Genomic DNA, 15,629 nt, shown 5'->3' with positions numbered 1-15,629 from the left:
CATGACGTCGTTTCTGATTGACTTGGGAGGCTGACAGCCGCTGGCGGGCGACAAGACGGGCAGCGTCGGCGCGAGCGATGGCGTCCCGAGCGTAAGGACTCGTGGAGGCGGTGGCGGGCAGCACACTGTCGAAGGGCAGCAAAGGATCGCGGCCAAAGAGAAGATAAAAAGGGGAGAAACCGGCTGTATCGTGACGCGTAGAATTGTAGGCGAATGTAACAAATGGGAGGCTAATATCCCAGTCGCGGTGATGGTCGGAGACGTACATGGAAATCATGTTGGTTGGTTACCTCTGCTGTTTCTATTGCTGCTTCTAGCCGCCACGTATCATTTGGTGGAGGTTGCTAAATTCGATCCCCGACCTCAAGCTGGCTCTCCGCCGTGGCCGCCGTCTCGCCACCATGTCTAACGAGTCCGAGCCATCTCCCTCTCCGTGAACACCGCCAGCGGTCGTCTTCGCCCACCACCGCGAACCGGGCACGTTCTGCGGTACCGACGACGTTGATGTGGACGACTGGCTGGCCCTTTACGAACGCGTCAGCACGCACAACAGGTGGGATCCAACGCTGATGCTCGCTAATGTCATATTTTATCTGACCGGCACCGCGAGAGTGTGGTTCAAAACCCACGAAGAGGACTTGACCTCATGGGACATCTGTAAACAGAAGCTCCGCGACCTCTTCGGAAAACCCATCGGCCGCCAACTCGCCGCCAAGAAGGCCCTCGCGTCACGCGCCCAAACTTCCTCCGAGCCATACATAGCGTACATACAAGACGTCCTCGCCTTGTGCCGTAAAGTGGATAAAGACATGTCCGAGGCAGATCGAGTTGGCCACATACTGAAAGGCATTGCCGACGATGCCTTTAACCTGCTTCTATGCAAAGACTGTTCTACGGTCGCCTCTGTTCTTGAGGTGTGCCGGCGTTTCGAGCAAGCCAAACACCGGCGCATTTCTCACCGTTTTGACCGGCTGCCGAACACTGCTGCTAGCTCCTCGTGTGAAGATCTGCCAACATTGCGGCAGCCTTCCGACCCGGCTAACTTAACCCGTATCGTGCGCCGCGAACTGGAGGCGATGACGCCCGCTGTTTCTTCCTTGTCACTGCCGGACAACACCTTGGCCCTCATCCAAGCCGTCGTTCGGCAGGAGGTTGCGAACATGGCCGTCCCTTCTCGCGTCGTGGACAACGCTCATGCCAGCCCGGACCCTCCAGTGATCGCAGCTGCCACTTACAGTCGCAGCTTCTCGCCTCGGTACCGATATCGCAATCCTGCCGAATGGCGTACCTCTGATGACAGGCCGATCTGTTTTACCTGCTCTCGCGTCGGACACATCTCCCGTCACTGCCGCAGCCGTTGGTCCCCGCCACCTCGCCCCTACTCCTTCGTCGATCGCCGCAACGACTACGGCCCGCGCCGCTTCACCCCACGTCCCGATCCGCTCCGTGACGAGCCCGCTCCGCAAGCTCGTGGGTCCAGCCGCTCACCTTCCCCATTAGGCCGCCGCTCCCGTTCTCCTACCACACGCCGCAGCCCTTCTCCTTCGACCTCCCGCCACTTCTCGGAAAACTAGCCGATGCAGCCCCCGGAGGTGACGCTGCATCATTGACCCGGCCTGAAAATCCTCTCTTGACCCCCGCTGCCCAACGTAATCTCTTGAATGTTCTCGTGGATGGTGTCCCGGTCCTTGCCCTCATTGATACTGGCGCCCAAGTGTCTGTCCTGAGCTCTTCTTTGCGCCGCCGTCTGAAGAAAGTTTTAACGCCTGCCGCCATGTCCACGGTTCGCGTCGCCGATGGCAGCCCCGCTGCCGTGATTGGAATGTGCACTGCGAGAGTCAGCATTGCCGGACGTCATATACCCGTTCTGTTCACCGTCCTGACCAGGTGCCCTCAGGACATAATCCTTGGCCTTGACTTTTTAACCGCCCATTCAGCTCTTATTGACTGTTCCTCAGGCCTTCTCCGATTGGATCTGCCCCTGTGCAATGACGACTCCACCAGCTCACCTCGCCTTCAATCCACCGAGTTTGCTCGTCTCCCGCCACAAGCTGCTGTCTACATCCCTATGTCGCCTTCTCCTCCCGTCCCTGATGGCGACTACGTCGCCTGCCCTATCACCGCTGTGATTCTGAATCGTAATGTCCTCTTTCCCCACACCATTGTCCACATCACCAACAACTGCACCTGCCTCCCTGTCCTCAACTTCAGCCTGTCCCCTCAGGTACTTCCGACCGGCATTTCACTTGCTGATCTGTCCCCATTGACCGATTGCACAGTCTCTGTCCTGGCTCCTGACCCAACGACTGCCGTATCCAATGTCCCTACATCGCAGCCCTCCAGTGAGGATTCTATTTCCCGGATGATAGCGGCCGATCTACCCTCTGCTGATTCTACAGCTCTTCACAGCCTCTTGTCCTCCTACAGTGATATTTTTGACTTTGGAGACCGTCCCTTGGGTCAAACCTCTGTTGTCGCCCACCACATTGACACCGGCGAGGCCCTCCACCAGCACCTCCACCAAATGATACGTGGCGGCTAGAAGCAGCAATAAAAACAGCAGAGGTAATCTGCTACGCAAGGGACCGACGGCTTGGAGTAGTCTCACAGCACACAAGCTCGCACCTCAGCGTCGTCTTCTTAACAAAACCACTTCGTCGTCCTCCCAGCGTCCGTAGTAATATTTTCAGAAAAGCTTCAATGCACAAAGCAGCGTTGTCGTCTTTCTTAGAACTGCATCATCGAGCTGCAAACTGGGGCATTATTACGAGAACTAGCCTGTTATAGGGCAGAACAGGGTCTGCGAAGCTGCCCTGCAAAACGGGAATGGCTTCTTAGTGACACTCTTTCGGCGCAGTGGAGACACTTAAGTAATGGAAGAGTGATAACGACAGCTGTACTCACCCGTCAGAAATTTAGAGCGCTGGCGATGCATACTGAGCCGACTGCATAGCCAAAGAACAAGCCTGACAATCTGTACATTTTACATCGGTAGCATTAAAAGCTTTATCGAGAAACAATACGAGGGGGTACCCAAAAGAAACCGGACTTATTTTTGTTTGAACTTATTTGTTCACATTTTAAGCACAGACCTTCAATCTCCTTCAAAGTATTCCCCACTTGCAATGATATGCTTGTCAAATCTTTCATTCCATTTTTCAAAACATTGTTTAAATTCATCTTTTATGATGCTTGACAGTGCCTCCATCATTTTTTTCTTCACCTCAGCAACATCAGCGAAACGCTTTCCATTCACCTGCCTTTTGATTCTAGGAAACAAAGAAAGTAGCACAGGGCAAGGTCGGGGGAGTATGAGGGTTGAGGAATAGGGCTCATGCCATTTTTGGTCCAAAATTGTCGTAGAGACAGGGCTTTGTGAGCGGGGGCATTGCCATGATGGAAAAACCAGTCACCCGACCGCCACAAATCTGGCCGCTTCCACCGCACACTGTTGCCCAGTCTTTTCAAAACATAAAAGTAGAAAGCCTGGCTAACTGTCTGACCCTGCGGAACAAATTCTCAATAGCGACTCCTCTCACGTCGAAAAAACAAATCAGCATTGTTTTGAGGTTTGGTGTCACCTGACGAGCTTTCTTGAGGCGAGGTGAATTTGAAGTTTTCCATTGGCATGATTATTGATTTGATTCAGGATTCGATTCAGGAACGCTTGAGTTGTCCCCTTAGCATCGTCCTTGTACGTCTTTCTTAATATTTCAAGAGTTTCTATCCAACTTTTTCCGGGCAAAAATCAGAATTTCACCGGCGCACGCTGTTCACGAAAATCATCCATTGCAAAAACGACATTCACACAAAACAGTCGTCACTCTAAAACTCTGCCTAAACTAGTCTGACCTCCTTCAACGACGGCACTCGGCTTACTGACTCTGGATGGATGGATGGATGGATGGATGGATAGGAGCGCCCCCTTTGAAACGGGGTGGTGGCAATTGCCACCATGCTCAGCTTTTCTTTATTTATTATTTTTTTTGTTTACTGTGTTGGCAATTCTCATTAAGATTCTCCATCAACTTTGCCTACGGTTTCCTACTATTCTAACCTTATGCCACATTTCTGCTTTTCAACCACCAATCCTCCAATCGCTTTTTGCTGACTTCCACTGCAGATTTATTTACATGACCATTGTTATCTTTAAACCCTAGGGCCTCAGAAAGAGTGACTGTGCCTGCATCGACATCCGGATGGATACCATCACATTTGATTATGAGGTGTTCAATTGTTTCCACAGATCTACCACACACTGCACATGTGTCATCTTCTTCGTTAAATTTCTTTTTGTAGCTGCGCGTTCTAAGACACCCTGATCTAGCTTCAAAAAGTAGGGCACTGCCTCTTGAGTTATCATAGAAAAATTCTTTCCTGATCTGCCTTTTCCAGAATCGATATAGTTCTACACTATGTTTCTTTTCCATTGAATTCATCCAATTTTTAACTTCCGCGTTTTTAACCTGTCGTTTAATGCTCTTTCTTTCTCCGTCCTCATGACCGGCATACTTACTGGTTAGTTTTCTAGTTCTTTTCCGCCACTGTGAGTCAACGTTCTTTCTGTATAAATATTTAAATACCTTAGCTGCCCATCTGTTATCGTCCAATTTCCTCAGGCGTTCTTCATATAGTATTTTACTCTTGGCTTCCCGTGCCTCAAACGATGCCCAGCCCATATCCCCTTGTACTGCCTCGTTTGTGGTTTTGCCGTGGGCACCTAGTGCTAATCTTCCAACAGCTCTCTGATTTACGTCTAATCTCGACTGAACTTCTGCCCTTAAGCACAGAACCGCATTGCCGAAAGTAAGTCCCGGCACCATTATTCCTTTCCAAATACCTCTTAGTACTTCATATTTGTTGTACCCCCATAATGCCCTATGTTTCATTATCCCGGCGTCTCTTCGTCCTTTTGCCCTAAGAGCCTGTTCATGCTTTTCCGTGTATATCTGCCCTTCGTTTAGCCATATCCCGAGGTATTTGTATTCGGCCACTTTGGGTATTTCGTGGCCTTGTATTGTAAGCACCTGATCAGTTGTATCGTTAAAAATCATCACACCTGATTTAGTTGCACTAAAACTGAATCCTAGAGCGTCTCCTTCGTCTCCACAGCAATTAACCAAAGTTTGTAAATCTTCCTGGCTATCTGCTAACAGTACAATATCGTCCGCATACATTAAACCCGGGAGTCGCTGCTCAACTACATTTCCGCCTAATCTGTACGATAGATTATAACCCAGATTACTTTCTTCTAGCCTTCTTTCCATATTTATCACGTAAAGCATGAACAGCAGCGGTGATAGAGGGCAACCTTGCCTTAATCCTTTGTGCACCCCTACAGTTGTGGTACTTTTTTTCCCTTCCCATGTAATTTCAACTTCATTATCTCGGTAGATTTCCTGTAGAAAATCAATTACCTCATCACCAATACCTAAATCTTTCAATATGCTCCACAGGAGTTCCCTGTTCACGTTATCGTATGCACCGCTTATGTCTAGAAAGGCTATAAACAGAGGTCTATTTTCCGCCTTAGCTATTTCTATGCATTGGGTAAGCACGAACAGGCTATCATCTAACCGCCTACCCCTTCTGAACCCATTCTGAAGTTCTCCGAGTATCCTATTCCCTTCTACCCATGACTGCATTTTTAATTTCACCGCCTGCATTGCCAGCCTGTACATAACAGATGTTATCGTAATCGGACGGAAGGATTTTATGTTCATCTTATCTCCTTTCCCTTTATAAATCAAATTCATTTTACTCTGTCTCCAGCTGTGCGGAATTTGCTGATTTGTTATGACTGCCTCCAATGCTTTTATCAGCGCGTCCTTGCTTCTTGGGCCAAGTTCATTAATCAGCTTAATTGGAATTTCGTCTATCCCTGCGGATGTGGTTTTAGGAATATTCGCTTCCGCCTTTTCCCAGTTAAGACTAGTCAGTTCTAAGCTGTTCTCTTTTGTGCTGTCCTGTGTTGCCGCCTCACTTGGGGAGATTACCCCATTGGCGTCGCTAAAAGACGCAGCTATAAATGACGTAATGTAGTCCACAGCATCGTCTCCCTCCAAACATTTTCCCTCAGCATCTATAATCTGTTCCTGCTTTCTTTGATTTGTTTTTCCCAACCAGCTTATATGGTTCCAGAATTTTCTTGGCCCCCCTTTATTTGCCTCGCGAACTTCAGCCAGCCATTTATCAGAGGACTGCTTTATTTTAGCCTGGACTAGGACCTGAACTTGCTGTTTCTTTTGTCGATAAGATTCCCATTTTTTTCCTATTTCCTCTACAGATAACTGCGCCCTCTTTGCTTCTCTGTGTTCCCTTGAAGCCACCCGTCGTTGTTCGATGGCCTCCTTAATTTCCATATTCCACCAGCTTCGTGGCTTCCTCTTTCCTCTCCAGCGGTTAACTCCTTTCACTTGTTTCATTTTTGTAGCGATGAGCAGTTCCAACTGATTATAATCCCAATTTTCCATGTGGCGTTTCTCAATTATTTCTTCTATATCGGCTGATATTAGCGCTATTTGTTCATCATTTAATTTTGCGTTGTCTTTTGGACTTCGTTGCATTTCTCTTTTGACTAGGGCTCCCAACTGTAGACTAATACGTTTATGATCACTTCCTAGGCTGTCCTTCCCCTCTTCGTCTATTTCCATTATTGCGAGCTTGCTATAGATGCCCTGCGACATTAGACAGTAGTCAATGGTTGTTTGCCTGTTACGGGATTCCCACGTGATTTGTCCCTCACATTTAGTTTCTCTATTGACAATAACTAAGTTGTGCCGCTCACACAAGTCTAGCATTAACTTCCCGTTACAATCTGTGTATCCATCCAGATCCTCGATGTGGCCGTTCATGTCTCCAAGCAAAATAATATCGACACCGTCTCCAATCTGCTTTATATCGTCATTGAGGCACTTAACTAGATCCTTGTTTTCTTGCCTGCATTTGTCCCCGGTCCCTAAATAAACTACCCCTAGCCATGTCCTTTTGCCAGCAATTGTACCTGATACCCAGACATGTTCTTTGCAAGTTGATTTTATTCTTTGCCAATTTGTTCCTTGATGTATCAGCATACCTACTCCTCCTCCCTTCTTCTCCGTTGTTGTTCTGTTGCACCCTTCCCAGACATAGCCATCGATGAAAGGTGGATCTTCTAGATCCCTCAGATGTGTCTCGCATAGAGCGTACACACCTACTGCTTCGTCCTTTAACTGCTGTTCTATTTCTAGCCATTTCGCTCTCTTTCTACCCCCTTGCATGTTTATGTAACTGATCCTGGCGTTAAATTTCTTTTTCGTAGTTTTCTTTCTGGGCCTCCTAGTGGCCATTTTGTTGGGATCAGCCGCCATTGTTACATTTACATCGCTTCTACCTACACCTACGCCCTGAGCCACCGTGGACCCCCTAAAAAAGCTACCGCTCGGCCTCCCAGGCGCCTGCCTATCTCTTCTCCTACCCTTCCACTGAAATGGATGCCATCTCGTCCAAAGTCTCTGCCCGAACCTGCCCTGTGCACTTCCTTGTTTATTTCTACCACCTCAAAGCCTTTCTCGAGGCCTAACTGCCTTATCTCGCGATTAAGATTCACAACGTCTTTAGCAACCTCTGCATTCCTTCCCTGTACCTCAGGCACTGTACACACCACGATCTGCGCTTGCTGTGCTATCGCCCTTATACCGTCAACTCCCTCAGCTAATGTTTTCCCTACTTGTGCGGCGTTACCATTCAGGACATCATTTAGCCCCGCCGCTACGACTACCAAGTTACGCCTTGCAGCCTTCTCGGAAAGTTCACTTTTAGTCGCTGTCAGGACATCGTCCATTGTCTTTCCTGGAAACACCCCGACTGCTACCCGCCTATCACCCTTCACCCGGTCCAGAATAGCTCTTTTGCAGCGCCCCATGTTTGAGTCACCAGCGATAAGCACTAGGGTACTCTGCCACTCCCTCCTAACTTCCGGATCTCGCTGCCTCTTATCAGCGACTGTGCCCTCATTTCCTGGAAGTAGCCCGGACCCCTTCTCAGTACCGCCTCTCGAATTCCCAGCTGCCTCCTGTGCATAGCTGTTCCTGCCTGAACATGTCTGACCTACTGGCCCCTCGCTGTCCATGCCAGTGCAAGCCCCATCCACGTGGCTGGCGCTGGAATGCCCGCCATTGTGGCTTCCAATGGCGGTGTCAGCCGTTTTTGACTCGATCTGAGATAGCTGTACTTGAAGCTTACGCTTCTCTGCCCTCTCTATCTGTAACTCTGTTTCTAGAGCATCCATCCTTAGCACTAGTTCGCTGTTCGCCTGTTCAGCCCTGTCCAGGCGTGCACCTAATACGCAGAATTTGCACATAAAATCTGCGCCTTCGGCCTCCTCCACTGAATCGAACCGCGTTTCTTTTAAATTCACCGATTCCTCACACTCCATACATCTAACCTTCAGTAACTTAACCATCGTAGCAACACTTGATTATTGCTTGCACCAAATGCCCAGATATCTACACGCTCAAGACGAAAACACTTGAAAACACGTGCAAAATCAAATAAAAGTCTGGCTACCGCAAATGCCGATCAATCACTTGGAAAAAATAGCTATCTCTCTAAAAGTTAACGCACACACAAAAAAAAAAAAACACTGAGACAACTGTCGGCCAAATAGTCCCGGCCGAAATTAGGTCACTGACCTAAATTCTATTCCTTAACCTGCACTTCCCCTAACAGCCTAAAAAACTAAACGCACTTTTAAAACTATTAAAGGAAAGTACTCATCTATTTTACGCAGACGCTCTCGCAGTCTGTCCGGTCCCGGTCTCCACGCGTGATCCGAAGAGCACCAAAAACGCACGTCCGCACAGCACGGCTGTCAACTGTCAATGTTCGTTCTATGCGCTCCTAGTGGCAATACGCGGTACCACAGAAGCTTTGCCGACCAAAAAATTTAGTCCGGTTTCTTATGGGTACCCCCTCGTACGTCTGAAGTCATAAAACTCGCCCGTTGGCTTAGGAATGTGACGTCACAAGACAGGTAGTGACGTCACTTCCGGCGACGGCATCAGCAGCTTCAAATGCTATCGCTTGGTAATACATATTGTATTAGGTGTCCTTGTGAATTTTGTTAGAAAAGGCTGTACATACACACTATCACATTGCTGACTCCTCGAAATGCAAGTGGTGCGAATGATCCATGAGGTTTCTACAGACTTGGTCAAAAGTTTAGAGGCTAGGTGGGATTGCTTCTGGGCCCTGCAAGTGGCTCGTTATGCGTCACCAGCGTCCAAAACACCTGGAAGCTGACAGAAACTTTCGCCCTCCCTCCTGCAAAGGTTAGGGTTCCTATGGAAGCAACAAGAGACATACTGCATGGCTTAGAAGCAAACTCCTTTGGGCTCTGAACTTCTTACAAAAGCTATACGAGGTCAATGAGCCAGGAGTAATATGTGCTACTTGATGCGATTCGACTGCTTGAAACGACGTTAGGTCCTGTCCAGCCCGAATAAACATAGTGCCTTTCTTTTTTACACTTGTATTGTTAATTACGGCACACTTCCTACTGATGTTCTACGTACAGCTCGGCTACGAATTACAGCGAACAATAAAGTAGGGGATTAAAGAACTGCACTTTTTACAGCATTTTATGCGTATTCCCATCGTAGGTGTCCTTCATCTTTGTCTAAGTGGTTTTGTTGAGGATATGCCTCGGCACATATGAAAAGCTTTACGGCTACCAAGAACAGATTATCATGATTTCGCGGAACGAATAAACGGTGCTTTTCTACAACAGTATCATACCAAGAAAAATACGGCTGAGAAAGTTCATATTTCTGGAAGAAGACATTCCTTTGAGGTAGCAGCCTGGTTCAATGTCAAATGTTGAAAGCCAAGCCATTGAGGTGCCAATGGCTATATGATGCGTTTAAAATGTCACAAAGCTTTTCATCAAGCTTGTACATGCTTCGGGACCAGTAGAGTAAACTGTTTGAGTCCTTCCTCCATAGGTCGCTGAAATTGTGCAAGAGTTTCTAGAAGCACACCATTAGTTACAAAAAATACTACCAGCATTGTCGTGCAACCAGGCTAGATAAATAATTCTTACAAAAAAAGACGCAATGCTGTTTTTCAGAAATCCTTATAAGTCAACGCGTTTCTCGAAGTAATTTATGCAATGTCAATGGAACAAATTACAGTGTCGGTCAAATGTTTTAGGGGAATCCCCCAAGGTGGGGTAGATTTGTAAAAGGGAGTAATTACTCATTGGCATCCACCCGAGCGCAGCCATACGGCTACAAAGGAAAGCTATACAGCTTTCTCAGAAACTTCGTAGTTAAAGAAAAATTCGTCCTGGTCCCCGGACCAGGACGAATTTTTCTTGTACGTTCGGTTAAATGCAAACTTTCATTTTTTTGCTGCTAACTTAGCGTTTCATGGAACAACTGTGAAATTATAGTAGCAAGGTAGCATTTTATATGTTTAAGCATTTTGTTTACTCCGCAAACTGAATTTTAGGGCCATCTTACATCGTTCGCTTATTCGAGTAAATGCTGCTGTTACATTTAGCCTTCATAGCTCTATAACAATATATCTTTTGTGCAAACAGTGCGTGTTTGCATTGCAGTGAAAGGACTTAGCACATCCGACGCTCTCAGACACCACTGGGCTACTGAGTGTCTGGTGCGTTAAAGTTGGCTGAAAAGTATTTCCATCAACGTCGGAGGGTAGGCGCAGTTTCATGATATTCAGTTTTAGTAACAGCACTACCGCATTGGAAGATTTCTAAGAAAACAAAGGCCGATTTATCATTGTATGCAGGAGAGTAAGAATATTGGCGGCGTCACGCAAGGAGCGGGAAAATTTTGAACTCAATGACAAACTCCCCACAGTTTTTTGCAAACATGAAACAAAAGTAAGCAAGCATACAAACCCCCGTTCGCGCTTCCAAGAATTTGAAGAACAATGAGATTGTAGAGCGAGGAGCAGGCAAATGACTTCAATAAATGTACTGTAGGCTGTAAAAAAAAAAAAAGAAACGTCACAAACAATACAAATTACAGAGTATGGCTTAGCAGAAATTGCAAACGGCGCTTACTCTAGACCGCATCCTTGTTCTCAGCGTGCAATTACATTTCATTTCGCTTTCTGTAAATACCGCCTTCATGAACGCGTTCCTAAATAGCTCTGACGCAGTCTTGAGATTCAGCTGTTGGTCTGCTTCGTTTCGTAAGATGCGGCAATACTTCTAAAGCCGGCATGATGACTTTGACGCTCAATATCAACTGTTTGCGTAATACGTAGGGTTGGGATAATTTTTAATTTTCAAATCAGAAACGAATACAAAAATGTAGCTTCTAATATCGAATTAGATACCAAATAATCAATCAATCAATCACCTCTATTCCCTTTGAGAAAATAGATGAGAAAAAACAAATAATAAAGCACAGATTCACTTATTAACAATAAGACTTTTATCTCTGCAAACCGGATGACCAGATATTGTTGAAAGATGCACCAGTAAACGTTTACCCTAAAGGCATGGTTCGGATCTGAAAGATTACGTGTCGAAAGAATATTGACGCCGAATTCAGTGTGAACAGTTCCCTGAGCCCGGCGTGAGATGAGGAGAGATAAACCACATATAATCCGAATTAGCGTATGATCTTTATGTGCTGTTAACGAAAAGAAGATTCGTGCGGCCTTCATATTCCTTGCTGATTTCTGCTTTCATAACCTGGTGCATTCGTGGTAAGAGCGCCCACGCGAGTGTGCATTTTGCATACAGGTGATAGGAATATTGTCTGTCATAACGTCTTTGAAACCGCTGTATTCGACGCCGCTTGGAGATCGCCGATTCCGCACCATCACAGCGCCTGTTTTGCTCTATAGCTCTCACGTACTCGTTTCGTTTAGGCCGGCGCCCCAGGTGAGTATTCCCTACACTTTCTTTTCGTGTTCAGGCCATCTGCCTCCGCTTCTCGAGTGGTGCAGTACGATAAACCTTGTCCTCTACAAGCACTACAACTGGGCTCCTAGTCACTGCCTAAATTTAACTAAAAAAGACTAATCACGACCGCATAGCCAAGAGAATAGCGCACACAGGCGTCATGTTTTGTCGCGAGATGAGGTCGGCAAACCTTTCACCATAAACAAAACAAGCTGAAATTATTCTTATTGATGTATTCTCGCATATCGAATTCGTCTCCAAGATTCGAGAGATGTTTAAAATTGCTAATAATACCCTGAAGAATTTTTAGATCAAGTGTGTGTTTTGTGTGTTTTGTTTTGTTTTATGGCGCATAAGCGACTAAGGCTATCATGCGCCAAGCTCAGGGTATAAAATTGTTTTATATAGGATGTTGTACAAAAGTCTAAATGAACGGCGGTGTAAAGGGCCTAAAAAGTTAATTCCTGCAACCTAGTAAAAATATGAGAAAATTGTAGAAGTGACTGATGGTAAAAGCTTTAAATAGGGTCGGTAACCTCAGCAGCCATCCTTGGCTGGACAAGGATCTCGAGGTTCCCACCCGATGGAATAGGGACCTCAGCCATCTTCTCAGGAATGAGACAGTGGCTGAGGTGTTTCAAAAACAAGGCAAGATGAGGTATGTCAATAAATTGTAAAGCACGGGGTTAAATGCATGTTTCTAGAATTTATGTGTTAGAGTTGTTGTAACCTATAGTTTGTTTAGAATATTTGCTTCTTGTAAAAAGTTAAATGTGCAAGACAAGTCGACAAGTGCATTCTCTCCCAAAACCAGTGATGGATGAAAAGGGATTTGTTCATTGTAAAACCGTGTGAAATGTTTCTTCCTCAGTGTTTCGAGCTTTCGACATGAGTATAGCAAATGGTTCACGGTGAGGTCGTCTCCGCATGCATCACATATAGGTTTGTCTTGTTTTGTTAGTATGAAGTTGTGTGTGAGGTGTGTGTGTCCTATGCGAAGACGGCATAAAATGACTTCCTTAATGCGTTCCTGGTGAGTACATGTTTTCCATTCGCCCAACACAGGCTTAACCAAGTGGAGTTTATTATTTATTGTATTATTCCATGTTGCCTGCCATTTATTCCTTAGTTTAAAATGTACTAATTTCATGTAATCCTTAAACGGTAAATCTACTTTCTCGATTTGTTTGTTCCGGGCTTGAGCTGCGCATACGTCTGCTCTTTCATTTCCTTTTATACCGACGTGGCTAGGGACCCAACAGAATTTGACGTTTAGTCCGTGGGCAGTGGCTGTTATTATGTTATATATGATGTCGCCGAGTAGTGGCGTGACTGCATTTCTGATGTGAAGCGCTGTGAGTACACTGAGCGAATCTGTGAAAATAACGCTGTTGCTTATGTTCTCATTTACTATTTTCTCTACCGCAACCCAGATGGCATAACATTCAGCAGTGAAGATGGATGCATACTGCGGAAGTCTTATTATTTTTTCCCATCTTCCTTGTACTACGGCACTTCCAACACAATCGGCTGTTTTTGAACCGTCAGTATAAAAAGTTTCAAAGCCACTGTACCTTTCCTCGAGTGCAAGGAATTCTTGGATGATGTGTTGTGGGGGAGTTTGTGTTTTTCGGAACTGTGTAAGCGTGAGATCGCAGTCGGTGTGAAAATTATTCCATGGGGCAAGTGGGTCCCGTCTTTGAGCCATGTTAGGTAATGTGTCAGCTATGCCAAGATTCTGGCATATCTCTTCGAACCTTAAAATCAGAGGCCTGGTAGCTTGTGGTTTGTTCCTGAATATTATTCTAGAAGGGCACTTTGTTACGATGGAATAACAGATGTGTTTTGGCAAGGATCTCACTTTGAAAACATATGTACATGTAAGGGCGTTTCTTCTGACTTCTAGTGGGGGTTCATTTGTCTCGACGTAGAGACTGGTTATGGGCAATGTTCTGTAAGCGCCGCATGAAAGGCGAAGGCCTGAGTTATGCGTAGGGTCTAGTTTCTTCAGATAAGATGGCCGTGCTGATCCGTACACTACGCATCCGTAGTCTAAGATGGAACGTGTCAAGGAGCGATAGATGTGTAGGAGGCATGCTCTATCAGACCCCCAGTGTTTTCGAGACAGTACTTTCATTATGTTAAGTGATTTAGTGGCTTTCTTTTTTAGGTTATTTATGTGGGGTAGGAATGTAAGTTTTCTGTCAAATGTTACGCCCAAAAATTTATGCTCCTTTTTAATAGGCAGCACTGTTTCATTTAAGTGGAGTGTGGGGTCGGTCTGTAAGCCTCTCTTCAGTGAAAGATCAAGTAAAAATATAAAATGTATAAAGCTCGATTCGTATCCAAATTTTCCGAACATTCGCACTGCCTTAGTAACGAGCCTTTGTACTGGTTTTGCAAAAAACAAATTCCTAATTGGCTTTTTCTTGGTATCTGACGAATGATTCTCAGACGCTGTGAGCCGAAACAAAAGTTGCAGTAGATGGGGAAATCCGCTTCTTTCAAGTTCTTGATGCACGCCAGGCGCACTTTATCGCTAAAGCAAGATCATGTGAGTGCTAGATTGGTGCTGCCGTTTTCTTTTTACTTTTGGGGGGCTTCACCTTATTCCAGGCAGTGTTCACCCGCAGCAATGCTCAAGATTTAAAATTGGTTCAATGTGAATGAAAAAGACATATGCTCACATACCCTTCTGTTTTTCGCCTCCTGTTTGCTATGAAATAGAAAAAGAAATCGCGTGGCCGTTAACGGCACACCGTTATGACACTTTGCACCTGAGAGACGAAACAAAAAGAGACTATAGACGTTCGTTTTGCTCAATTCGCTGCAAAACAGCTGAATAAAGAGAATTTAAATGCAACTGTTAAATCTGAAAGTTGTATCCAGCCAACTTTGCTTCAATACTGCTAAGAAATTATGATTACAGCGTTGAAGTTTCTAGAGCGACGACCGTTGGGGCGTCAGAATGTCGATTGTTTGACGCTCATTTGAAATAAGGGGACTACTTCAGGAGTGTTGAATTGGTTATCTGCGCACCATCGGGTTTATGCTATGATAAAAACATGTGCAAAACCGGCTAACGTTTTTTCTAAACATCTAAGCCACAAATAACTAATTATTGAAAGGTAAATTTTGCTGTTGCATGCATATTCTGTACACATTTACAGCATATGTTTATAAAAGAGTTAGTAATAAATAAACAAGCTAAATAACCGCAGTTACTACCCTTAATACTCTCGTAATGCAAATAATTTGTATACAGCTCTTGCAAACTTTTCGCTCGTTAGTTTTTAGGAGCCTGTTTTGGCCTTGCCATACCTCGCGAAGATGCGGTAGGCTGCGGCCAATGTAGTCGTATATCTCCTGTGCAGTCATCTCTTCATTCACTGATAGCTCGAGCTTCTCTGTTTCAGCTGCAATTTTTTCCAAGCCATGGTTGACGGTCAGCAACATCTGTTGAAGAGAATAGGTAGACGAGGAATATAAGGAAATACATGCGATACATATCACCGCGATGTCAAACTGCGCCTTGTATCATAATGGGCTTGTTAACACGCGTCGCTGTTTACGCAACGGTCTGTGCCATCGTAATACCGTCCCAGAAGTAGGCATTTATTCATGTGTGCGTGTGTCTGTGTCTGTGTGCGTGTGTGCGCGCGTGCGCGTGTGTGTGCGTGCGCGTGTGCGCGTGTGTGCGTGTGCG

General features: G+C 45.8%; 1 protein-coding gene across 4 annotated transcripts in view; it reads right to left on the bottom strand.

Moving 5' to 3' along the window:
* LOC149343509 (uncharacterized) overlaps nt 1-15,629 on the bottom strand; it is a 95,506-nt gene that overhangs the window by 24,124 nt on the left and 55,753 nt on the right. For all 4 annotated transcript variants that reach the window (XR_016283133.1, XM_089545946.1, XM_089545945.1 and 1 more), the window contains 2 exons: nt 15,245-15,379; nt 10,907-10,991 (listed from right to left, as the gene is read on the bottom strand). Coding sequence is in view for 3 of the 4 variants with exons in the window: in XM_089545946.1 (XP_089402072.1) it covers nt 10,907-10,991; nt 15,245-15,379 (220 nt within the window). In the remaining variant the exon portion in view is untranslated. The remainder of the gene's footprint in view (nt 1-10,906; nt 10,992-15,244; nt 15,380-15,629) is intronic.

This window comes from Amblyomma mixtum, chromosome 5 (assembly GCF_055824585.1).
Source record: "Amblyomma mixtum isolate Tamu chromosome 5, ASM5582458v1, whole genome shotgun sequence".
In the NCBI taxonomy this organism is placed as follows: domain Eukaryota; kingdom Metazoa; phylum Arthropoda; class Arachnida; order Ixodida; family Ixodidae; genus Amblyomma; species Amblyomma mixtum.
Note: the sequence above shows the minus strand (reverse complement) of the source record. Positions and strands in the feature narration are given on the sequence as shown.